This window comes from Glycine soja, chromosome 10 (genome assembly GCF_004193775.1).
Source record: "Glycine soja cultivar W05 chromosome 10, ASM419377v2, whole genome shotgun sequence".
Classification (NCBI taxonomy): Eukaryota; Viridiplantae; Streptophyta; class Magnoliopsida; order Fabales; family Fabaceae; genus Glycine; species Glycine soja.
Window position 1 is genome coordinate 21,037,815 of NC_041011.1, and position 25,892 is coordinate 21,063,706.

Here is a 25,892-nt window from a genome sequence, read left to right on the forward strand (position 1 = left end):
TTAAGGTTGTGTTTGGTTCCAAAAAGAAAAAAATAAATTATAAAAAGAAAATGGAATTGGTACAGTTAAATCAATTTTTTGCAACAAAATTATTTTTTTAGACAACAAAATCAATTTTTTAGAAAAAAAAATCATTTTTCTTTGATTTTTAGAAAAAAATCAATTTTTAACCAAAGAATCGATGTTCTAGATAAAAAAATCAATTTTTTTACACAACAAATATTGTTTCTTCCCTCTGTCATCAAACAACACAACATATTATTTTGTTTCTTATTTTTTAAATTATTTATATTTTATTTTTGTCTATTTTATTTCTCACCTTTAAATCAAACACATCCTAAAATTTAGCAAAGAGTTGTCACGTGCGCGCATTCTTGGCTCCCGTTTAGTGACCACCGTCTTTCTTTCTCTTTTTCCAACTCTTACACTGTCCCATACCAGAGCTATCTATTCATCTGGACTCAACAGTTTGGTGGATGGCTTCTTCTTCTTCTTATTCTTTTTCTCTGCTTCGTTCCATTCCCATTTCCTTTCCGCACACCCAATGCGCTCTCAAATCCCAGCGCCTCTCGCTTCGTGCTTCGGCCACTCCGAGCCAGAAGGCTCGGTTCGTCGCTCGCCGCAAGGAGTCCCTTTCGGTTCGGCAACTGCAACGCCCCCTAAGTAATGTTAGAGCGATATTAATTATTTATTTAATTAATTAATGCTTTCCTTTTTCTTTTAATTAATTGATTCAGTTGCTTGTACAATGTTTACGTTTTAGTTCCTACATCCAAAAACTAATTGTTAGTCCTTGCAGTTGCACATACACTTTTAACTCGTTTAGTCCTACACATCCCCCTTTTTGGGTCTATTTGGATGAAAATCTCCATAAGATTTCTAGGAGAAGAAAACAAAAAAGGAAAAATGAAATAAGCTTCTCCGCATGCTAAAATTAGTTTGTGCTAAGTTAAAAAACAACTTTTAGAGAAGCTAATATGAGAGAACTTTTTCTATAAATTTGCTTATCCATAAGTTAATTTTAGCTTATAGAGAAGTTCATTTATTTTTATTTTAATTTTATTTTCTTCTCCTAAAAGTACTTGTAGAGAGGTTTATCCAAACAAACCCTTAATCTGTCTTGGTCTCTGCATTTTTGGATGGCATGGACTAAAACAGATTAAAGGGGGTGTGTATGTATAAGGACTAAAACGGATTAGTTTTTAGGTGGAAGGACTTAAACGTGAAGATTGTACATATAGGAACTACATGAGTAATTAAAGCTTTTCTGATTTTAAACATTTTTACTTGATTTTAAAAAACTGGTAATTTTGTTGTTTTATGATGTGTGTGCAGTTGAGTACATGCGGTTACCGGCGAGTCAGTATTCGGTGTTGGACGCGGAGAGGATTGAGCGGGTAAACGAAAACACGTTTAGGTGTTATGTTTATAGGTTCAAGTTCTTCAACCTTGAGGTTTGTCCTGTGTTGTTGGTGAAAGTGGAAGAGCAACCTGATGGATGTTGCATCAAGCTCTTGTCTTGCAAGGTGTCAAACTCGTGTACTTGTGTTTCTAAATTTGGTTTTTAGTGTACACGTTTGTTTAATTGTTTAGATTTCTTTGTCTGGCTTTTGGGGACAGCTCGAGGGCTCGGCAATGGTTGCTGCACAGAATGACAAGTTTGATGGTGAGTTTTGTTTGACGCGTATTGAATGTGCATAGTTTTAAGTTGTGGTTGTTGTTGTTGCCTTTTGATTAAGAGAATTGTGGGAAAATGCGGCAGATGCTGCTTCAATTGCAGTTGCAAAGGGGTTGTGGAGACCTTAAAATTGCAATATTGCAAGCTTCACTTGTTATTGTGGAGCACAATTTAAAACTGATAAATGATGTCTGATAGAAAGTGATTTTTTTTTTTTTTAATTTTCCTTTTGCAAGTGCGTTGAGAATAAATGATGCTGAATCCTTGTACAACATCTTCATACTTACTAAACGAAGAAAGTATTGAATGGATTATATGTTTTCAAAATATTAAAATCATTAACTTTTATACTCAATGCTTTCTTCATGAAGTAATAGGAGGAGATTGTGGGAGGATATAGGAGAATGCCAGGTTTAACTTGTTTATATGAGCTGTGTTATACACAATTTCTTGGAAACTGTTGTTCATGTCAAATTATTTGCCAAACAAAGCAAAAAATGGAACTACAGTTTGAATTGCTAAACTGGTATGGAAGCGGATCAATGCTTATTCTGCTCAGTACTGCTGTTTATTGTAGCTTATGGCTATTCATTGAAAGCAGTAAATGTGATGATTATGAAACTATTTGTATACTTCTATATTTACTGCAGAAGCCGAGGCAATTTTCTTGTACTCGTCAGTCTCTTGAGAAAAGGAAAATGAAAACATGTAGGGTGTCATGCTGTTTGGTTTATGCTACTTTCAGGAATGCCTTTTCAATACTTCAATATGGTAATGCAGCTCTAATGGTCAACCGGATATCATGTGATAGCAACGCTAACAAGTCATTGATGCAGCAACTCACATCAGACACTATAATTGAGGTAGTACTCTATTTCTATTTCATTTTCTTATGATTCTATATTTGTGGGATTCCAGTTAAAGGTGCCATTGGATTGCCATGTGGAATCCAGGTAAGCATTGAAATACCTTTTCCTTTCCAAGCAATACCAAAGCAAGCAATTGAATCAGCTGGGACTCAAGTCCTTGAACAAATACTCAGGATTATGCTTCCCCGTTTTGTGTCACAGGTTTGTTAAAGCTTACAATATTATATGCAAATTTGATTTTTATGATATGTTTGTCCTTTTTGGATAAAAGAAGAAATTTATTTGAATAAAAAAATTACTAGGAAATGGGAGGACAAAGAGCCCTCTTTAAACATAAGGAAAAAACCATAAAACAAACCAATTGAACAAAGCTGCCCAGCCCTTGACAGTTAGACTCCAAACTTGAAATGCCTAATTTTGTATCCCAAATCAAATGTTGTGTCACAGAAGCCTCCTTAAAAATATGATACTTAAGATCCAACCAAATGCCATTCGTGAAGAATTGTTGCCTCTTAATCAAAGCCATTAAAACTAATCATCATAAACTGATCTAGGGACCTAGGGATGATACATCCATCATTCACCAGAATTTCTGAATAGGAATTTCCATAAAGAAACAGTAGCTGAGCTGTTTAAAGAACAAGTATGGAGCTGATTGTGAGGAAATAACACATAATATACATCTGGGAAAGAAAGAATCTTATGCAGGCTATCAACATGCAACGAGTTGCTAGAATTAACTCTATTAAGAAGCAATGCAGTCCAAATAGTAGACTGTACCTGTGAGGGAGCTTTGGACCTTTGAAGGAGTATATCAAGAAGGAAAGGTGTTCAAAGAATTAGTGAGATTGGAGAAAAAAAAATTATTTCTGCAAAACCATTCCAAAACAGTTTTACATGGTTTGTGGTAAACAGGGGGGTACGTGGTATGAGACTTTTCAAGGTCAGGGGAATGGGGAGTTTACTTATTTGGTTCACTTTTTGGGATTGGAACTCATTTGGAATTGGATTGTTAGGCATTCATCTACTGTACATATATTATATGTAGTAAAAGTTAACAAAATATAAAACAATTTTAAAAATAGCACAATGCTAAAGTACCATTTTTTTACAGAGCTAAATTACTTCCGTTTAATATTTGATTTGATATGATTGAATGTAAAAAGGGAAATTAGGTATATCTTATGTAGGGATCTCTTTTCTGTTTCCTTAATTATCTTTTACCTATGATTATAAATAAATCAGTGTGTATGATAACAACACACAACTTTTGTAAACACTCCTATATGGTACCAGTAGATTAGGGTTTTTCCTTCAATCCCTTTGGCTTCACGGTGAGCAGTGCTGCCCACCCTCTCTGCCACCAATTGGCAGCAACACTGTCACCCCTTTTTCTAGCGAGCGACCTCTGACCATCGTCGCCCTTCTCCGGTGACCATAACCCCCATCAGCATGCCACCATATGCATGCCTCTAGTCTTTAATTAATGTTTTCTTTGTAGGGCAGGGTGGGGGCTTATTGTTTATTGTTTGTTTTTGTTCCTGCTCTTACAGGATCCCTTCCCTATATATCTTTATATCTTGTAGTACCTCTGGTAATTTTTATTAATATAAATTATCTTTGCATTTCAAGAAAAAAAAAAAAAACCATATGCTGCCACATGTGCTCCCACGCATGCTTCTTCTCTGTCTCGTGAGATTCACGCACCCTCCTTTCTGGTGTGTGATGCTGTTTTCCGGTGACCCACTCTCCAGCGACCTCTCCGTCGTGCCCTTTATCCTTTGGCGAACCCGTTTGGTTGTTGTTTGGACCTGTTTGGTTCCGTTTGGGCATTCTTTGGCCCCATTTGGTTGCTGTATTATCGCTGTTTGTTTGACTGGTTTCTTATGGCTTATTCAGATCCCGCCACGACAATGTTTACCAACGCCCCACTTATCCCATGTGAAAAATTAACGGGATTTGCCAATTATACTACCTGGGCAGCTGCTGTCAGCTTTGGTTCACTGAAAACAAACAATGGTGAAGGTTTAATGAATTTGCTAGTTCAATGATGAAATTTCAAATCCAAAAGTTCCAATATCATTTGTTAGTTTAATGATGTGACCAGAATAGTGTTGTCAAATGGCGGTTATGGTGGCACCATGGCGGTATGGTATGGCGGATTTTTGATAAAACGCCACCAAATAGCGGTGGTGTTGCGGGTTTCAAATGGCGGCCACCATAGGTTTAACAGTGGTGGTGGAATGGCGGTTACGGTGGAAGAAACGTTTTTTTTTTTGAAAATTTTCCCAAAATGACAAATTGGGCTGTCTTGGGCTGACCCAGCCCAACCCTAAACCCGGGTTTGGAATCAAAATGAGATGAGCAGCACGCACCAGCACGAGTTCTCTCACGGTGTCACTCGAAGTCGACGACGACAACACGCACCACGTGAGCACCACATACCATGCACGTGAGCAACGGACGACAACACGGCGGCGACCGGAAGGTGACACGATATAAGACAGACCCTGGTTGACTCTTTTTTAATTTTGGTTTTGTTTTTTTTGTTTCTGTTTGACACTCTTCTTTAATTTTTGGTTCTGTTTTTTTTTTTTTAATTGTTCAGCCCTCTTGGAGATTGCTTCAGCCGATATAGTGACTTCTTTAATCTACACACCTTATTTCTTCCAAGCTCTTCCTCAAATCCAGGGGGAAGACTCATAAACACTTCTTCCTCAAGTTCCTCAATCAAAAAAAACATTTTTGATATCAGTGTTGTTAAATGGCGGCGCCATGGCGGATTTTCGTGGCGGATTTTTGAAAACACGCCACCGAATAGCAGTGGCGTGGATAGCCATGGCGGTCGTGGTGGTTATGGCGGAAATGGCGGATTTATTTTGCTTTTTGTCCGCGGTAGAAGTTGGGCTGACCCTACCCAGTAATTCATTCAAAAGCAAGCCCTCCCCTCCCATGCAGCTGTGAATTAGAACGCAGCCTTCCAACTAAAAGCGCACCCAACCGCGACCCTCCCCTGCACCCAGCCGCGTCCCCCCCCCCCGCACCCAGCCGCAGCTGCGACACCCCCTGCACGCAGAACACAGCCAACAACGACTACCTACGGCGGCGACGAGCTCCGGCACGAACGGCGGTGACGCACCGGCACGAACGGTGGCAACAAGCAACCACACGAAGGTCAACATCGCGGGCAAAGTGGTGCGGGCCAACTTTCATTTTTTTTAATTTTGTTTTTGCTGTTTGACACCCTTTTTTTCTGTTCTAGCTTTTTTTTCCTTTTGCTATTTGACACTCCTTTTTACTTTTAACAGTCCCATTTTTTTTATTTTTCTATTTGACACCACAATTTTTTTTTTCTGTTCAGTCCTCTTTTAAATGACTGAACCATCATCCGATGCTGCTATTGCAAGTGCAACGAGGAAAAATAAGGCAGACCCAGGCTGAAAATATTGCCATTCACTAGTGGAAGGAGATACAAACACCATTGTTTGTAATTTCTGTGGAAAAATCACAAAGGGAGGAATAACAAGAGCCAAACAACACCTGGTTGGGAAGTCTGGTAACGTTGCAGCTTGCAAGAAAACTCCACCAAATGTAGTCGAAGAGTTGAAGGAATATATGGCTACCAAAAAAAGTGGGACCACTTACAGTACTTCTGGTAGTGGTAATATGACAAATATAAGAGATTTTGAATTTGGTGAACCAATTGGATGTGATGGAAGTGAAGAAGATGAGTTTGCGGACTCTTGTAATGTTGCTGCAAGTGCAAAGACAAAGTGTGGGACTAAAAAAGGACCAATGGACAAATTTTGTAAGAATCCAAAAAATGCAATCAATCGGAGAAAAATGGAGATGTTGTGGCAAATGAACATAAGAGAGTCAATGGATAAGAATGAAGTATTGAAGGTGCATCAACATATTGCTCGCTTTTGGTACCAAGCAGGCTTGTCATTCAACCTCATTAAATTGAAAAGCTTTGAGAATATGGTTGCAGCCATTGGTCAATATGGGCCACATTTGCCCATTCCTAGCTATCATGACATCAGAGTTCCACTCTTGAAGAAGGAAGTTGAATATACTGAAAATTTGATGAAAGGCCATAGGGAGCAATGGGTCAAGTATGGTTGTACTATTATGTCCGATGCATGGACTGATCGGAAACAAAGATGCATCATTAATTTTTTGATTAACTCTCAAGCTGGTACGATGTTTTTGAAGTCTGTTGATGGCTCTGATTTTGTAAAGACAGGTGAAAAGCTTTTTGAGTTGCTTGATGCCATTGTGGAGGAAGTTGGAGAAGAGAATGTTGTTCAAGTTGTAACCGATAATGGGAGCAACTATGTTTTAGCGGGTAAGTTGTTGGAGGAGAAAAGGAAACATATTTATTGGACTCCTTGTGCAGCTCATTGTATTGATTTGATGCTTGAAGATATTGGGAAGCTTCCCTTGATAAGGAAGACAATTAGAAGGAATTAATCTAGTTGGGTTTATCTATGCCCATTCTAGTACCTTAAGTTTGTTGAGAAATTTTACAAACAAGAGGGAATTGGTGAGACATGCTATTACTAGATTTACCACTTCTTATCTAACCTTGGAAAGGCTTCACAAAGAGAAAGCCAATATTAGAAAGATGTTTACTTCTAATGAATGGACCTTGAACAAGCTATCTAAGGAGCCTAAGGGAAAAGAAGCTGCAAAGGTTGTGCTCATGCCTTCTTTTTGGAATACTGTGGTTTACACTCTTAAAGTCATGGCTCCACTTGTGAAAGTGCTTCGTCTTGTGGATGGTGAAAGGAAACCAGTCATAGGCTATATTTATGAAGCAATGGACAAGGCAAAAGAAACAATTATCAAGTCTTTCAACAACAATGAAAGCAAGTACAAAGATGTGTTTGCAATCATTGATAAAAGATGGAATTGTCAGCTTCATAGGCCACTGCATGCAGCTGCCCACTTCTTAAATCCAGAGTTCTTTTATAACAACACTGACTTGGAGTTTGATTTTGAGGTCACCAATGGTTTGTTTGAGTGCATTAAGAAGTTAATTCCACAATTTGATGTGCAACAGAAAATTCTAACCGAGTTGCATCTTTACAAGATTGGTGCTGACCACTTTGGTTCCGACTTTGCAATGGCTCAAAAGAAAACCCATTCTCCTAGTAAGAAACTTATCATACTTTTTTTTTTATGTATTAGTGTTATAATTCAGAATTCTAAGTTATGCTCTTGGCTGGTAATTTGTATTGCAGCATATTGGTGGCGAATGTTTGGGTCACAAACTCCAAATTTGCAGAAGCTAGCTATTAAAATTTTGAGTTTGACTTGCAGTGCTTCAGGATGTGAAAGAAATTGGAGTGTGTTTGGGCAAGTAATTGTGACAAAACTCTAACTATACTTTTTAATTTTATTTAATTTTGATGATCAAGTTTTATTTGGAGTATATTTGAGATTGAAATCAACATTTATTTGTTATGTTGTAGATTCATTCCAAAAAAAGAAATAGGCTTGAGCACAAGAGGCTCCATGATTTGGTGTTTGTCAAATACAACCAACAATTGAAGCAAAGATATAATGCAAGAGATGAAATTGATCCAATTTCTCTTAATGATATTGATGTGTACAATGAATGGCTCGTGGGAGAGATGGATCAAGATGATGATAATGATGCTGGAAATGATTTGGTATTTGAAGATGATGATGCTCTAAATTTGGCAACTGTGTATCAGGCTTCGGGGGTTGGAGAGTGTAGGAAGTATACTAGGCGGAAAAAGCAAAAAACAAGTGTTGCTGCTGCCCAAACTTCTAAAAAACAGGCAATGGTTGTTGGATCTTCATCAAGGAAGCAAAAAGCAGTCCAAGAAAATGATGAGGATCTAGATTTTGAGGAGAATATTGATGTTGAATTTGAAGAAGAAGAAATCATGGTCAATTTTAAGGCGTCTGATGGGGAAGAGGGAGAGGGAGATGCTCCATTACCATGTGATAACAATGAAGATGATTATGTTGGGATTGGAGAAGATGATTAGAGCCTCAACCTTCACTTTGCACTTTGCATTATGTTTTTATCATTTTCTTATTTTGAACTCTTTAATGAGTTTATTTGGTATTGGTACTTGATTATTATATGAACTCATGAAACTTTTTTAGTTTATTTGAATGCAATCCTTTGTTTTTTTCAATTTCAATGAGTTTATATATATGTATTTTTTTTTTGTCCGCCATGACATCCGTCATTTTCCGCTACGCCATCCGCCATATTTTTATGGCGGATTTTTGACTTTCCACCATGAACCGCCATCCGCCATTAACAACATTGTTTGAAATCCAATTGATGTAAAGGCCAATTGAGATTGGCAGCAAGGAATAGAGTTGTTTCGGAGCATTTGGGGTATCTGACCAGTGGAAGCAAGACGCGGCTAAGTACTTGAATTGTAGTTTGTTGACTCTTCCTTTTGTGTATCTAGGCATACCTATAGGGGCCAATCCGAGGCGACGAAAGATGTGGGATACCATTATCCACAAATGTGAGAGGAAATTGGCAAAGTGAAAACAAAGACACATAAGTGACACTAATACAGGCCGTGCTTACATCAATTCCAATTTATTTTTTATCTTTTTTCAGGGTTCCAAAATCAGTGGTGGACAAGTTACTGAGGTTGCAGCGTAGATTCTTGTGGGGAGGTGGACCAGACCATAACAAGATTGCCTGGATTAAATGGGAGTCAGTATGCTTATCAAAAGAGAAGGGAGGTTTGGGCATTAAGGATATTGACACATTTAACCTTGCATTGCTTGGTAAATGGAAGTGGCACCTAATGCAAGAAAAAGGGGAGTTATGGACCAGAGTATTGGAATCCAAATATGGTGGATGGAGGAATCTTGACGAACCAGGGAGGGCAGGACACCAATCTGTATGGTGAAGGGATCTAAAACAAGCTTTTAATCACTCACACCAGGGAGTGATCATTCAAAATAACATGAGATGGAAGGTTGGAGGTGGGGATAAGATCAAGTTTTGGGAAGACAAGTGGTTTCACCAAGAGGACACACTAGCTGAAAGATATCCTAGACTGTATCTGATATCATCACAGCAGAATCACACTATCAGACAGATGGGATCTCACAAGGATATGGGGTGGGAGTGGAATTTCTTATGGAGAAGACCGTTGTTCGATAATGAAATTGATTCAGCTATCAATTTCCTAAGGGAGGTAGGAGGGAAGGGTATACAACAACAGGGAACTGATGTTTGGGAGTGGTCAGGTGATCCGTCAGGCAATTACTCTACACGCAGTGCTTATAATCTGATATGGGAGGACATTGCAGGAGACCAGCAGGAGGAATGGTGTGAGGAATTATGGAAGACAAAGATCCCTAGCAAAATTGCAGTATTTGCATGGAGACTATTCAGGGACAGATTGCCGACAAAGAAGAATTCACAGGAGACAAATGCAGATCCAGGATATGTTATGTCCTTTTTGTAGAAGTGTTGAGGAGGACGCATCTCACTTATTTATCCATTGCATAAAAATCCAACCAATCTGGTGGGAATCGATGTCATGGATGAATATTAAAGGTCTCTTCCCATTCAGCCCTAAACAGCATTTTCTTCAGCATATTTCTATCCAGATTGAAGGAATAAGGGCCAAGAGGTGGAGGTATTGGTGGCTGGCGGTAACATGGTCTATTTGGAAGCTCTGAAACAGAATTTGATGCTAACCGACTGTTCGAAGATGCTATTTTCTTAATTTGGACTTGGCTTAGACATTTCGAGAAGGATTTCACAACCCATTTTAATCAGTGGTCAAGCAATATCAGACATGGTTTTTTGTTTTTGTAGAGGGTAGTACAAATAGAACAACAATAGAGTACACCACATAAGTAGCTCTTCATTGACTACTTGTGGACTAGATGTAATGCTGTAATATCCCTTGTAAATTAGTACCTCTGGTACTCTATTTCATTTATAATACAATTAATTTTGCTGATAAAAAAAAAGAAGAATCCGTATAGAGTTAAGTTTAGCAACCGGAGCAAAAGTCTGCTGATAATCTACTCCATATGTTTGGGTAAATCCCTTTGCTACCAACCTAGCCTTGTACCTTGCTGCACTTCCATCCGTGTTGCACTTAATGGTAAAAACCCACTTACACCCTACTTGCTTTTTTATCATGGGGCAGGCTTACATTCTCCCAAGCACCATTCTTCTTAAGTGCATCCAGCTCCTCTAAGATTGCTAATTTCCAATTGGGATCATCTAGTGCTTCCTCAATGTTTCTAGGCACAAACAAATTTGTGATTTTACAGGTGAAGGCTTGGTGATTTTGTGAAAGGTTTTGGTAGGAAACATATTTGGAAATGGGATGGTTTGTGCTGGGTTTGGCTGGTTTTATGGGCAAATCAGTATTAGAAGTGGGAATTTCGGTGTTTCCTGGAAGTTCTTGAGGTATTTCTGCTGGGCCGTCTTTTGGGATTTCTGGTTGGCTTGATGCAGAAATGATGAACTGATTTCTGGTCTTTTTATGATACTTTCGAGCATAAACATGAAACTCCTTTTTTGACTGTGGTATTTCTTTCCCTGTTTGGGCTCCTCCTAAGTCTGGAACAGGGTTTCCCTTATCAATTTCAGGATCTGTTTCCACATTTATTTGATCAATTAAAGTTGTATCCTCATTGTGTAAAATAGGAGTGAGTAATGGTTCATGCAAGAAATTGACTTCATTTATGTTCTTCCCCCGAAGTGAATTATTTTGAAACTAATGTTGATGTTCCAAGAAGGTAACATCCATGCTAACATGAAGTTTTTTTGTGATAGGATTGAAACATCTATAACCCTTTTGGGTGGGAGAATAACCAATGAAAATACATTTTTCTGCTGTTAGGTCTAGTTTAGATCGAGATATGGATGGTGTATGCATAAAAATAATAGAACCAAACACTCTAGTTTAGATTAAGATATTGAAAGCTAGGATGTCCTAGTCTACTATGCCAAAGCATTATTTGGTCCCTTACAGAGGTAGAACTAATACCACTAAGACCTTGAGCTACTTTATTCTTGAAAGCATCCTCGAAATAGTAGAGACCATCCATCATTTTAGCACCGCCAATCATCTTCCCCGAAGTCTGGTCCTGAAAAATACAATGAGTGTCAAAAAACTTCACATTACGATTGGAATCCTTGCAAATTTTACTAACAGAGAGAAGGTTATAGGATAATTTTGGTACATGTAGCACATTTTTTAAGTCAATGTGTTTAGATAATGTAATACTCCCTTCTCCTGCAATTGCTGAAAAACTACCATCTACAATTCTAATCTTTTTATTTCCAGAACAAGGAGAATAAGTTTTAAATAAAGAAGAAAGGCTGGTCATGTGATCAGAAGCACCTGAATCAATGATCCATGGTGCACACATATTTGAGGTGCAGTTAAGAGAATTGGAGGTACTAAAATTACCTGTTTATGCCATAGAACCACTAGGAATACTAGATTTTAACAACCTTATGAGTTCATCAACTTGTTCCTTACACAAGGAGGTTTTTTTTTTGCCTCATGAGATGTATAGGACCAGATTTAGGATCTATTTTTTCAGACATATTTCTCGGGTGGGATACTGTTTGTTGCAATAGTCACACCTGAGATTGGAGGAGCTCTTCTAATCGGTTGAACTCTTACAAGCAGTAGCTTCTACAGCCAAAGCATTGGTCTCAAGAGGTGGATCCACTTTCATCTTTCCCATCATCACACTCCTGCGAGTTTCCTCTCTTCTAACTTCTGCAAAAATTTCACCTAGTGAAGGCAAGGTTGCCATCCCAATGATTCTACCACGAACTTCATCTAGCTCCTCATTGAGACCAGCAAGAAACTGAAATGCTCTTCCTTCTTCCACTGTCTGCTGATAGTGTTTGGCATCCTCGGCTGACATCCAGTTGTAATTGTTGAAGAGATCAAGGTCTTGCCACACTCGCTTTAAGGAGTGGAAGTATCTTGTCACATTGTTACCTCGCCGGATTTCTCTAGCTTGCAAGGTGAGCTCATAAATCTGAGATTTATTCCCAAGATCTGAATACATTTCTATGACATGACACTATCCCACAATTCTTTGGCTGTGGAATAGCACATATAATTACTACTGATGTCTTCCTCCATGGAGTTCACCAACCACGTCATCACCATGGAGTTTTCAGCAGCCCTCACAGTGTGTTGTGGGTCAGTAGTGTCGGGCTTGGGTCGCTTACTAGTGAGGTATCCCAAGCTTTCCTCTTCCACGGATATACATCTGGACAGATTGGGACCATTGGAAATAGTTTGACCCATTAAGTTGAAAAGAGGTGATTTGAACAGAATGAGAATCACCAAAAATAACCCTCTGCTCGTGTTTTGGAGGTTGGGAATTTTGATCATCGCCGGTGACTGAGGAACTGTCAGCCATGGCTACAAATCAGAGTGGCACAGAGATCGAGCGCGGATACCAAGTAGAAAATACAGAATATTATTGATTATCAACTGTGCAGGGATTCCTCCTTTTTATAAAGGAGAATTACATTAGGTGATTTCCTAAAATATGGAAACTAAATCCTAAATTAGGGAAAGAAAATATAATAATAATGAATTACCTAAAATATGCTAAATTAAAAAAAGGAAACACAATAATTACTAGGTAAACTGGGAAACAAAATAAGTACAGAATCAAACTTATTTACAGAAATATTTCAAGAAATCAAATAGAGATTTTATCGCCTTTTGACACCCTGTCAACAATATTTGGTGTGTTTGGAAACTCGTTGAGGATGGAAGAATCATGTTTGGGGTGTGGAAGCTCTAACTATTAGCTTCTGAAAATTATATTCTCATCCAAAACGTGGAAAATTACATCTGAAACGTGAAACCAAACATGTTTGATAATTGTGATTCTAAAAATGGAAAATCCTTTGGTATGAACTTTGAAAATTAAAAAGAGAAATTCTTCTTTCATGGATTGTGGAAAACTTTATACAGTTTGAACTTTCTACATAGCATCAATAGCATTGTTCATTTGCTGATTGTAACATGAATTCCTTGAGAATCCTTTTACAACTTAACTTTTGCAGTATAGTTTTTGCCTCTTCTTGCTTTATGTATTTTATATTGCCTATTCCACCTTTGCCCGACCTTACTATTTTTGGTTTGATCATTACGTGTGATTAATACTAATAGGGATCTGGTTAGCACCCCAAGAGTATGGAATTAAAAAAATGTAGTTGTTAATTAGAAATAATAACTATAATTGGAGGCAAGATTACAAAAGTTAGCCTTGGTGGAGGTGGGCCATGTAGCCCTGCCCCATAAGCCACATTTTGGTATCTAAAGCCCAAGTATCATATCATTTCTGTCCAACTTGTCAGTGGAGAGAGGGGCAGCTAGCATCATTGGTGAAAATAAGGGGCTCAACCATGAAAATGTCTTTAAAACCAGCAGGGCTGCTAGATCTAATCATGGCTGATATTGGGTAACCGAGCAGATGACCATACAGTTGTCGAAAAAGGCTCCAAGGGAGGGGAGAGATCTCAACAGATGTCAGTTCATCTGTTCAAGATCTAGGGGAAGATTTGGCGATAGGAGAATTGGGTGAGCAACACAGTACAATAGACAGTGCTTGTAAAGGATGCTCCAAGCACGACTGAGGCCTCAATGATGATGGAGTAGATTTGACTAAAGATAGTGTGTGTGGGCATGTGTGCCAAAGTTTGGCCTTAGGGTACCAGGTGAAGGCTGAGTGGGAGAGGCTGATCCAAATCTAGGTGTCCCGCGTTGAAAAAGACCATCAGCTGGCTAATAGAAGTGAAAATGCTACCAGAAAGATGCCACTATAGAAGTCCAGAAACCAAAGGAAAATGCAGTCTACAAGTTTTTTTTTAATCAAGTGGCGGTGGTGAACTGTGAGGAGGATAAATTCTTGTTAGGTTGTAGATACCATGTTAAGGGAAAAGAGAAAAAGAGGTGTATGATAAAATATGCGATCCACTAGACCACATAGAGTGAACAATATATGCAAAAAAATTATAAGTACTGAGTAAGTTTAAAAAGTTACTCTCAATCTGAACCTTTTATTTTAAGCCAATGGCTCAGATTTAATCTCTAAAGGTCCACACGTGACTTCTTCTCAAATCTACGAGGTGTTTCTTCGCTCTCTGTCTCAATTCTTTTTGTTGTGTTATTTCTCTCTCGCGAACAGATCAGTAACTCTGTTCAATGCCATCATCTCCATGTTCATTGCGTTGCCGTCACATCTCAGTCTGAGATGCTTCCACCCAGTCAGTTGTTCCGCCACTGCCATCCAGTCCGAGACACCACGAATAGAGAACCACAATCTGAATTGTTGCAGTTCATAGTCATTCCTTCTCCTACTTAGATCCTCCCCTGTTGATGGTCGGTCTGCTCATTAGAAGATCCATTTCAGATTTGACGTCTTAATGTATATCGGCTCTAATTGGAATGGCGATTCGATTTTTAATTGTGTTATTTGGTTCTGTGTAAGAATCCCAATAGATTCCGTTCAACTACACATGAATTGCTTGTTATAAAACCCAAATGTCGATTCATGACTATTTTCACTTTTTGGATATGAAATTAATAGCTTCCATTGTGTTCGACTATTCCTATCAGATTCATCTCCGGCATATTTTCTTGTCAATTCAAACCATAACTTGTAGTTTTGAGTCAAGTGCAAAGGACCTAATTTACAGGTGTCATCGAGCAATTGGACTTCTCTTTTTCTTTTCTCATTTTGGCATCACCCTTAATGCTATCTACTTTTCGGTGGTGAAGAACTGGCAAGAATAAGATAGAGCATTAGTGGATAATTGGGAAGAGAGGTCACATGTGGATCTTTAGGGATTTAATCTGAACTATCGGTTTAAAATAAAATAAGGGGTTCAAAATGAGAGTAACTTCTTAAACTTACTCTTGGAGTAAGTGAATTCCCTTCCATACATATGATCGACATAACAAAAACTTAAATTAATAATTAAGATTTTTATATTCATCTTAAAACAAGTTGTTAAGCTTTATAATTTTCATATGATAATAAGCTTCACATAGAAGGTAATAAGAGGTATAATATTTCACAATGCAAAGAATCTAAGAATAAAACTTGTTAAGTTCTTTAATAAAGAATCTCACACAAAAATATATATACTAAAAGAAATCATCATTGAAAAGAAAAATCCAAAATAATAACTTGCTAATATTAATTTATTTAAGTCCTTCCCCTTCCTTTTTGGTCATCATCATTAACTCTAGTTCATCAAGAATAAATTAACAATTTTAAGAATTTTATTCTCATCAAGTGATCCAAATTCATCTCCTACAATGTCCTACATTTTAGTTTCCTCTTGATGGTATTGTAGGAAATTTCTTGAAAGGAGACGAAGATTGTTATAAACAAATACTAGATCCTTTGTCCAATGAGGTGTCACCTTATTTCTTTTTATAGAATGAATGAAAGAATATGTGCTCCAATTTTTTTCACAACTTGAAGATGATCATGGTTGTCCAAGTAGCTTAAGAGCAATCTTTTGAAGTATTGGTGTACGAGCACCATGAACTAGCCACCAAGATTTTGCACTCATTAGATCTCTATCCCTTAAAGAGTCAACATCATCAAAGCCTTATCTTTCATTGGAAAAATTTGCAAACTCCACATTCACTTGACTCCTTACATTCACATCAACAAAGAACATTTTAAAGCATTTCTTTCTTTCAAGAGTAAGTTCCATATCTTGATGTGGGGAAAGTCTATGTGAATCTTCACTAAGCCATTCATGACTATAATATAAAAAAGACATTAATAATTAATAAATTATGTTTAAGGATATGATGTATAACCTTGTATTTAAAGAATAAGCTAAACAATGAAGAGGTGTGCTACTCTTAATCTAACAGTCAATTAATTTGAGTGCACCACCTCATAATAGGTTGATTTTTCACTTTATACTTTTCTTTCATATTGATGTATGGTTTTTCTCACTTTTTCATACCAAGTGAAGAAAAGTCACATCCACAACTGTTTTTCTAAGAACATCAGTAGTGAAAGAATGTTTATAATCAACATTGTGTCACCAAATCCAACAATATTTCTTTCACAAATTTTGCCTTTCCAACATCCTCCTCCTTGTTAGAAGACCATTGCTCACTAATAACCATTTGTTGGAGTCCTTTTTTCTAATTTCTAAACTTCTTGAGCATTATTATGGTGGAAGCAAATCTTGTAGGAACAAGAGAAAACAACTTCAGTGAGTGGAATAAATTGACCATTTATAATCGCAGAGTGATCCAGGATAAAGTTTTTAATATACCCGACAGCTTCTGCAATTTTTGTGATCTAAGAACATTCTTGATAAACTTTTTTTTTTCCGTGTTCTTAGCTGCACATATGTTTTCTTATGTTAGATTCAATAGATAGCAATGAAATCCTTGTCTTTTACCTCGTCAGAAAAATCTAATGCCTTTAGAAACATCGCTCCACTTTCTATGACAACCATGAAAGAAGTCTGCTGTGAGTACAGAAAAAACAATGTTGTTTACCAATAATGTTCTTGAATCACAAAAATTGTAGAAGATACCGCATATATTAAAAACTTTATCATGGGTCACTCTATGAGATTATCAATGTTCAACTTATTCAACTCATTGAAGTTATTTTCTCTTGCTCCTACAAGATTTGCTTCCAGTAATGCTTGAGATTTAGAAATTTGGAAAAAGACTCCAACATATGGTTATTAGCATGGTAGTTAGTATCATAAGAATCGCACGAGTCGTATCTCGATACGTGACGAAATAGAGCCTCAATGATACAAATCGCTTGATGTATCGTTTTGAAGCTTGAATCAACATCCAAATCTAGATTCGTGATTTTGGAACTGCCTCTCACGATTCAAGTTTGTGGGTCACACTTGACAATCGGGTCGGGTTTGCGTGACTAGTTTCTGATAACGTCCTTTTGGGTAGAGTTTCCCTCCAAATTTTATTTTAGAAAGAGCGGGAGACTACCAAAAATTAGTTCTACATGAGCGCCTCTTCAAATTATAAGTGCCCAAATTCTCTTTATATTTGCACAAACAAAAACGAAGCAGCTACAGTGCTTCTTCTATTTCACCTTCTACAATAACCGGCTAATGTGATCCACAACACTGTAGTTTTTTCCTTTTGAATATTTAATTGCTTTTGATCTGCAGCTTGTGGTCCCTCTGTAGCGTCACTTTTTTTGGTTTGTCACTGCAGTTTTTTCCTTTTGAATATTTAATTAGTTTCCTTTGTTTTGTCAGTTTGTGCTTTGTGGACCACTTTTGTCTTATTTGCCATATCTCTTCTTTCCTTTTTCTATTGTTGAATGAAAGCATGAGACTAGGGTGTACGTAGGAAGTAGAAAATAAAAATTTCAAATTTGCATTTTGCCATCATATTTGTTTTTAGGGGTTGACGACTTTTACTTTTTGTAGCCACTACTTTATGTTATTTTTCTTTATGACTTTGATCTTGGATTATTTTGCTTCATGATATATTATTGTCTTTTTTTGCATAAGTCACTTATTTTTACTTTAAAATGCTTTGTATTTTATTGATCTTGTATCTTACTGTTCATAAAAGGATGCAATTCGTGATTTGTAAAACAACTCTTCCGACTTACTATTCCAATCTTGATTCGATAACCATGGTTATTAATAAGCAATGTTCTTCTTACAAGGAAGATGTTACTGGAAAGGAAAAATTTGTGAAGAGACATTGTTGGATATTTGGTGGTATAAGGTTGATTATATACTTTCTTTTGTTATTTCTATCTATGGTGTTCTTGGAAAAACAAATGTGACTTCTCTTCACTTGGTAATTGGTATATGAAATGTGAGATTTAGTGATGGAAAAAGTGAGAAAAACCATATATCAATATGAAAAAAAGGTAGAAAGTTAAGAATTAACCTTTTATGAGGCAGTGTACTCAATATTAATTGACTGTTAGACTAAGAGTAGCACACATCTTCATTGTTTTGCTCATTTTTTAAACCCAATGTTATACATTATATCCTTAAACATAATTCATTAATTTTCAATGTCTATTTTTTTTCAAACATTTCTATAGGTTATATTAATTTATGATCATATCTTTTTTATATTATAGTCATAAATGCCTAAGTGAAGATTCACACAGACTTTCTCCACATCAAGATATGAAACTTGAAAGAAAGAAATGTTTTAAAAGGTTCTTTGTTGATGCGGATGTAAGGAGATAAGAGAATATCGAGTTTGTAAATTTTTTCAATGGAAGAGAAGACTTTGATGATGTTGACTCTTTAAAGGATAGAGGTCAAATGCATGAAAAATCTTGGTGACTAGTTCATGCTGCTGATACACCAATACTTCAAAAGGTTGCCCTTAAGCTACTTGAGCAATCTTAGTCTCCTTTCAAGAAATTCTCTACAATACCATCGAGAGGAAACTAAAATGTAAGACATTGCAGGAGATAAATTTCGATCACTTGATGAGAATTAAATTCTTGAAGTTGTTAATTATTCTCTTGATAAACCAGAGTTAGAAGTTGTGTTTTACAAATGATGACCAAAAAGGAAGGGGAAGGGCTTAGATAGATTGACATTAGCAAGTTGTAATTTTTTTTCAATGATTGTTTCTCTTAGTATTTTTTTTAGACCTTTTATTAAAGAACTTAACAAGTTGTTTTCTTATATTCTTTGCATTGTGGAATATGATGCCTGTTAGTATCTTTTTTGTGAGGCTTATTATCATATTAAAAATTATAAAGCTTAACAATTTGTTTTAAGATGGATATATAAATCTTAGTTATCAATTTAAATTTGTCATGTTGATCATATATATAGGACATGTCCTATGTTTTAGACTTTAGCTATGTCCTGGTGTCCATGTTAGAGTTGGACCTAACAGCCCCAAAACTTAGAGCTCATAAGGTGAGGATTGTCCTTATCTTTAGCCGATGTGAAACTTAAGTTTTTTTCAATACACCTCTCACACCTAGCACTTTTTAGGCTCTGATACCATATTAGAATGTGGATTTAAGCCTAACATAACTCCAAAAACTAACTCGTAGGGTGAGGATTGCCCTTCACTTAAATACTATATCTTGACCTTACCTTTAGCTGATGTGGGACTTGGTTTTTACCAATATGTTATATGCGGGCTTAAGGGTTCTTTTGCTCAATGATGATGAGTGTTTCTTTGCTTTCAATGTTGTCATTTGTTTAACGTCATATATTGCTTTATGTCTTTCTAGGCTGAGCTTCTCATAGATGAAATTATCAGTTTGCACTTGGCAGATTTGTGTAAAATTGCGATGGGCTTCTGGACTTGTGACTAACATTGATACAACTTATGAGGCATTAAATTAATAGTATTAGTATGAAGCACATTTCAAATTGACTTCTATTTTAAGTTTGGGTTCAGGTTTGGCCCAACATGTGACCAACCCAAAATATTTGTGGTGACCTGACTTGAATGTTTCATTGGGATTGTATGCTGGAAAGGAAGGACTGATCCAATGGGTTGCAGAGGGCTGTAAATCTTTCGCACATTTAGCTTGATTGTTTTAGGATTAGGGTTTGAGAGGCTACTAGTATTTGTGTTTTGATTATTTTGTGTTTCTCTATTTTGGCTGATGGACATGAGCCTATTGTTCTGTTCTGTTGTGTTTCTTTGTCTACTTATCTTCTCCCCGTTCTCTGTTGTGCACCTGGTTATAACAACACGTAAAATCTGGTTGTTTATTTTAATAATACAGAATTAAGAAATAGATTGTCTGTCATAGGCATTGCTTTCGCAAAACTGAATTCGTATTTCACATATTGTCTCTTAAATGGTGCTATTAGCAACCTATCATATCATACATTCTTCTTTTTCTTTCCTAAGTAGTCTACTGCTGTATTGAAACAAGACCTAAAGTTGCTTACAAAAAGCATGACATTCCATACCTCATTCTTAAACTTTTTTTTGTCCTTCCTCTTATTTATTTCTATATGCATTTGAAGTTGAGATATTTTGACCAGATTTTCATATTTTATTTCTTTCATTGTCCGATTTTACTTTCTTATTACTCGTCTCTCATCGGCTGAGATAGTATCACAATAGAGTATATAAGTGGGGGACAACTCTCACTACAAATTAGCTTGTGTAGTTGAGTTAGGTTCAAACTCACATTCTAAGACTAATCATTTATGGTGTTAGTGTTATATATAACCAAGTTGTGTTTTCGACATTGAAAGAAACTTTTTAAGGATTACTTTTTATTGATTTCATTTTGGTCTGTTGGTTCAAATGAGACTGGCTTGTTAAAGAGGTAGCAGTAGCTATAGTTTATGGTTCAATAATGAACTGCTTGCTACATAAAATTTTATTCAGATTTTATATATTGAACAATTTATGAATTTTATTTATTTGTTATATACTTGTCTTAAGCAGCTTGAGAAAGATTATCGAGCTTGGGCCTCTGGAGATACCTCAAGGCAACCTCTTGAGACAGGTGAAATCTGAAATAATACCTCATAGAAATTGCCACTGCGCTGGCCTTAAATTGTTGTGTAGTTAATAGGTTCTAGAAATATCGCTTGTAGTATGTGCATTAATGAATTTTTGGTTTGTTAACTGAATATACATTATTATTAGGCAAAATTGTAAAATTGGTCTCCCACTTTATCTCCAATTACGGATTTGGTCCCCCTATAATTTAATTCACAAATTTGGTTTCCCAGTTTTATAAATCCCTGCAAAATTGGTCCTGGAAGTCCAATTTGGATGTTGACTGCCACATGTCAATGTCATGTGTGACTGTCACGTGTCAATGTCACGTGTCAACGTTTGAGTTGTTTCCTGTAAATGCTTCATTTTTTGTAGGTAAAATTGTACTTTTGGTTCTCCAGTTTTATTCTAATTTCGATTTTGGTCTTGCTATAGTTTAATTCACACATTTAGTCCCTTAGTTTTATAAATCCCTTTATAAATTGTTCCTGCAAAATTGGTCTTTTGAATGGTTTAGCCACTGGTGCTAGAGACATGGTAAGTCTTGATAAATCTCGCACTTCTTTTTCATCACAAGTTTTTCACTCACTTGGAACTCAGAGAAAAATCACTCTTTGTCTCTCTCCCACTTCCAGGGTTGTTCAACTTGGGAAAGTGGCGCATGAATCCCAACCTGGGTCTGAAATTTTCAGATCTCTTACTTTAACAGGTTCTGTAATAACCTCCTATTTTTTTTTTCTTTTTTTGCTCCCCCATGCGGTATTATGTGTATACGATTGCTTAAGTGACCTATGTATGACAATGGTATTTTTGTTTGAAATTTGAAATACAACTTCTCCAGTAATGAAATTTGGCTGAATTTATAAAGGAATTTATAAAACTGAGGGACCAAATGTGCGAATTAAATTATAAGGGGACCAAAATCAAAATTGGAGTAAAATTAGGGGACCAAAAATACAATTTTACCTACAAAAAATGAAGCCTTTGCAGGGAATTACTCAGACGTTGACACGTGGCATTGACACGTGACATTGACATGTGACAGTCACACATGGTAGTCAACGTCTGAGATTAACGGTCAATATCCAAATCTGGCTTCCAGGACCAATTTTACAGGGATTTATAAAATTGGGGGACCAAATTTGTGAATTAAATTATAGGGAGATCAAATACGAAATTGGAGATAAATTGGGGGACCAAAAGTGCAATTTTGCCTTATTATTATTATTATTTTGTGGAAATTTTAAGGAAATTAATGTTACGATATTCCTGTGATGTGGCTATGTATAGGTAATGTAATCTCAATGTTAGAATTAAAAGGAATTTGAATTATTGAAGAATTTTGTATTTGAGTACTTAAAGGGTTTGTTTATTTGTGTTTGAGCAAATTACGACAAATTTTCCTTAGCTTTTGTCAAATTATACATAATCTTACCTTTTTTTTCATACATTTTTAAGTTTAAAAGTATTACACTACAAGAGTCGAACGTCTGAGTTTTACATTATTAATACGACGCTTTAACCAACTAAACTAATAGTCAAATTATGTTATAAAATAAATAATGTTATATATAATAGTAAAATTTCTAATGTATATTTAATGCGCATGTAAATTTAAATAATAATTTTTGTGACAATTAATTTGATATAACTTATATGATTAACTAATTTGTATGTTTTTTTTAATTTATTAATAAATTAATTTTTGAAATAGTAAATGTTTTTTATTTATAAAAAATATACGGATTATATAATTCATATGAGTTATATTAAAATTAATTGTCATAATTTATTATTTAAATTTACATGCGCATTAAATATACATTAAAAATTTTATTATTATATATAACAACATTATTTATTTTATAACATAATTGACCTATGAGCTTAGTTGGTTAGAGTGTCAATTATACGGATCACTTGATTCGTATGAGTTATACAGACTACCTGATCCGTATGAAGGACATTTTGGGAAATTTGTTTTCTATGTTGGGTGCACAAGCAATATGTTTGGTGCATTTACCAACATCCCGAATGTAATGGTTAAAACAGTAGGGAATGCTTGAGTAATTACACTCTTTCAACATTTCCTTAAATTTTACACTAAAACCTTTTACAAGGAATGTGTGCCTAATGGTTAAAAAAGCAGAGGATGCTTGTGTAATTACATAAAATTTAAGGAAGTGTTGTTTTAATTTGTTTTGTGTTCTTATTTCTTGTTTTTGATTTCTATTTTTACATTTTAATTAAAAATCTGGTACTTTGTTTTTAATTTGTTTTGTTTACTCTAAATAGACACAACTAAACCCTTAATTATGAAAATCAAATTGTTATGGCAAATGAGAGAATAAATGAATAGAGTAAATTACACTAATAACTCTCTAGGGTTCAGGATATTACATTAATTTTTACTACTTTTTAACATTTATAATAACTAACCTTATAAACGAACACAGGTAATAATTAAGAGAGTTACTGTAATGTATAATGGGTGCCAATGCATATTTTTCAAATAATTGAGGGGAGATAGTGTATGAATAGAAAAAGTAAGTAAAAATTGTGTAATCTCACCAAATTTTAGGATTGATTAGTGTAGTTTACTTCATAAAAAAATAAAAATAAAATGGTTTGGCTAATTTTAATATACCTACTTAGTTGTAAAAAAGATTTTATTTCTTTTTAGATAATGAGTACAAAGAGTCTCAAAACTTGTTAAATGAACATCTCTTTATATCCTAACCTACAAGATAAATAAACGGTTCATAATCTAATGAAGTACAAAAAAAATAGGTTGTCCATATCACAGTCAGGGCTCTACCCCTACATTCCAAAATGATGGGAGTTATTATTGGTCCCATGCAAATTGCTCTTGGCTCTTACCAAGGGATTGATAATTTTTTTAATTTCAAAATTATCCTTCCCATGGAACTAGATTCCGTTGAATAAAATGTATAACAAAATCATAATTTCATTATTATACTGTTTTTGCACCCCCCCCCCCCCCTTATTACGATAGAATCGTGATTCCGTTATAAACATATACAATGTATATTTTTTTCCTCCCCAGTTTTAATATTTTTTGGAAACTCCCTTAACACAATGAAATCAAGATTTCGTTACGTAACGTTTTCACATTACAATGTTGTGATAAAAAATAATAATAATGAAATCATCTACCTCTGCTACCCTTGCCACCATCCTTGGCCTTGGCAGCTTTCTTCCTTTTCCTCTTCGAGCTACACCTAGCTTCGAATCCCTCCTGCTACAATTGTAGAGCTTGTTGTATGATTTGATGATGACTCATGCCCTTTGACACAACTCTGAGGTCCAACAAGCTTTGCATAGTGCCTGATGCCATCTAGAATTGATCTTGCAAGAACAATTATAAATAGTAAGTACTTTTGAAGTGATAATTTAGGGAAAGATATTAACAAATCCAATTTGAATTACTTGGCAAGAGTAGTCTCCACCTGGTACATAGTCTACTAATGCTTGCCCAAGCGGTAATTGTATTGCGATGGGCGGTAAACTTAAAGGAGCACATGGTGGTTGTCCCTCCAATGAAATGGCATAAGGGTGAGAAACCTTGTAAAACCAAGGTAGATAGTCAAAAGTGCAAGCCTAAGGACCCCAAGTGGCACAACATCACCAAGAGGAATAACATGTTGTTGCCACTCAGCCTACGTCATATCACAAAGTTGATACATAGGATGGGGAGGTGGATGGCGTGGAATGCTCTGTACATGACCAAACTGCCTCAGCACCCTCTTCGTAAGATAAGGTCACATGTTAGTCTTGCATCTGATGAAGCCAGAGAAAATGGCCTCTTGTGCGAAAGGCCTGACACCCTTGTGGCGCTCATAAGGACACTAGATGACAACATCCATCTACAAGTCATCCAGCTTGTCCTTGATCAGAAGAGCATACATGTAACCTCTCACTGACTTCCATCTACTAACTATTGAGTCATCCAAAGCATTAGTTGCTCTGAATAGCCAACACTGGGCAAATGGGCAAACACCTATGACTTAAAATATTAAAAAAAATAACTATAGTAATAAAGAAAATAATAATAAAAATAATCACAATACTAGAATAATTTACATACCATGAGTAACATCGTATAACCTCCAACTTCTTATTAGTCTATTGGCTCGTAGAGGAGAGAAGGTTGTATAGGTATGACAGTGTAGTCACTCCCCATGCGTAATCATGGCAAGCATCCAAGTTATTGAGGTAGAGGAGGTAAGCGACATGAATGTGAGTTGAGGACTTGTCAGCAAGTATCATACTATCGACCAAGGGCAAAAGATAAGTCGTGGCAGCCCACATGCATGACCCTAACGCGACGTTCCACTGATGCAACTCTGCCAGCCACGTCAACTTCACCCTGGCACCTGCGATTGTTGCCTCTATAGTCTCTTCCTCAGTTGGAATGCCAAGGCGAGTCATCAACAGAATCTTCATCATGACTCTGTCAAAGGTGGAAAGGACATCATTAATGAGCTTGCTTGTCATAGGCAAATGCAACAAATAAGACACATCATCTAGAGTGATATACATCTCTCCGATAAGCAGGTGGAATGAAGACGCCTCCTAGTGCCACCTCTCCACAAAGGCATTCATGAAGCCATTGTTTGTGGTAGGATATTGCATCATAACTAGGCCTGCTAACCCTAACCAGTCCATGTAAGCCATCACTGTCGACTTAATAGGGAGTGGTAGCACCTAAGCACCGTGCCTGACAAGCTTCAACTATAACTGTGCCTCACAGATCCATACATGACTTACATAGTAGTCCTTGTAAGATCAAAGCAAGGACAAATCAACTGG

The 25,892-nt window shown here is 36.3% G+C and overlaps 3 protein-coding genes across 6 annotated transcripts; 2 read left to right on the forward strand and 1 right to left on the reverse strand.

The window, feature by feature from the left end:
- The first annotated feature begins 358 nt into the window (after positions 1-358).
- Positions 359-22,420, forward strand: LOC114371890 (uncharacterized protein SYNPCC7002_A1590). 4 transcript variants are annotated; one of them, XR_003658082.1, is made up of 7 exons: positions 359-663; positions 1,336-1,526; positions 1,621-1,666; positions 2,459-2,541; positions 2,632-2,748; positions 18,697-19,021; positions 21,003-22,420. XR_003658082.1 is itself a non-coding variant. In XM_028329198.1 (6 exons), exons 1-6 carry the CDS (start codon positions 477-479, stop codon positions 21,072-21,074), a joined length of 699 nt encoding a protein of 232 aa, XP_028184999.1. In that variant the 5' UTR covers positions 359-476; the 3' UTR covers positions 21,075-22,420. The 4 variants fall into 4 exon arrangements, 2 of the variants coding, with proteins under 2 accessions (XP_028184999.1, XP_028185000.1); XR_003658081.1 differs by lacking the exon at positions 18,697-19,021 and having other exon boundaries at positions 21,000-21,596; positions 21,695-22,420; XM_028329198.1 differs by lacking the exon at positions 18,697-19,021 and having other exon boundaries at positions 21,000-22,420.
- Positions 7,146-8,729, forward strand: LOC114371889. Its single transcript, XM_028329197.1, has 3 exons — positions 7,146-7,703; positions 7,794-7,912; positions 8,025-8,729. Exons 1-3 carry the CDS (start codon positions 7,175-7,177, stop codon positions 8,568-8,570), a joined length of 1,194 nt encoding a protein of 397 aa, XP_028184998.1. The 5' UTR covers positions 7,146-7,174; the 3' UTR covers positions 8,571-8,729.
- Positions 22,421-25,205: 2,785 nt separating the features above from the next.
- On the reverse strand, positions 25,206-25,622 carry LOC114371518. Its single transcript, XM_028328933.1, has one exon. It carries the CDS (start codon positions 25,620-25,622, stop codon positions 25,206-25,208), a length of 417 nt encoding a protein of 138 aa, XP_028184734.1.
- Positions 25,623-25,892: the final 270 nt, after the last annotated feature.

Bases quoted from the DNA above. Each gene is read 5' to 3' on its own strand.
- LOC114371889 (XM_028329197.1), top strand. From the start codon at position 7,175: ATGTTTACTTCTAATGAATGGACCTTGAACAAGCTATCTAAGGAGCCT. The intron at 7,704-7,793 runs GTAAGAAACTTA...TTTGTATTGCAG, and splicing joins AAAGAAAACCCATTCTCCTA to CATATTGGTGGCGAATGTTT. The intron at 7,913-8,024 runs GTAATTGTGACA...GTTATGTTGTAG, and splicing joins ATTGGAGTGTGTTTGGGCAA to ATTCATTCCAAAAAAAGAAA.
- LOC114371518 (XM_028328933.1), bottom strand. From the start codon at position 25,622: ATGTATATCACTCTAGATGATGTGTCTTATTTGTTGCATTTGCCTATG.
- LOC114371890 (XM_028329198.1), top strand. From the start codon at position 477: ATGGCTTCTTCTTCTTCTTATTCTTTTTCTCTGCTTCGTTCCATTCCC. The intron at 1,527-1,620 runs GTGTCAAACTCG...TTTTGGGGACAG, and splicing joins TCAAGCTCTTGTCTTGCAAG to CTCGAGGGCTCGGCAATGGT. The intron at 2,542-2,631 runs GTAGTACTCTAT...TGTGGAATCCAG, and splicing joins CATCAGACACTATAATTGAG to GTAAGCATTGAAATACCTTT.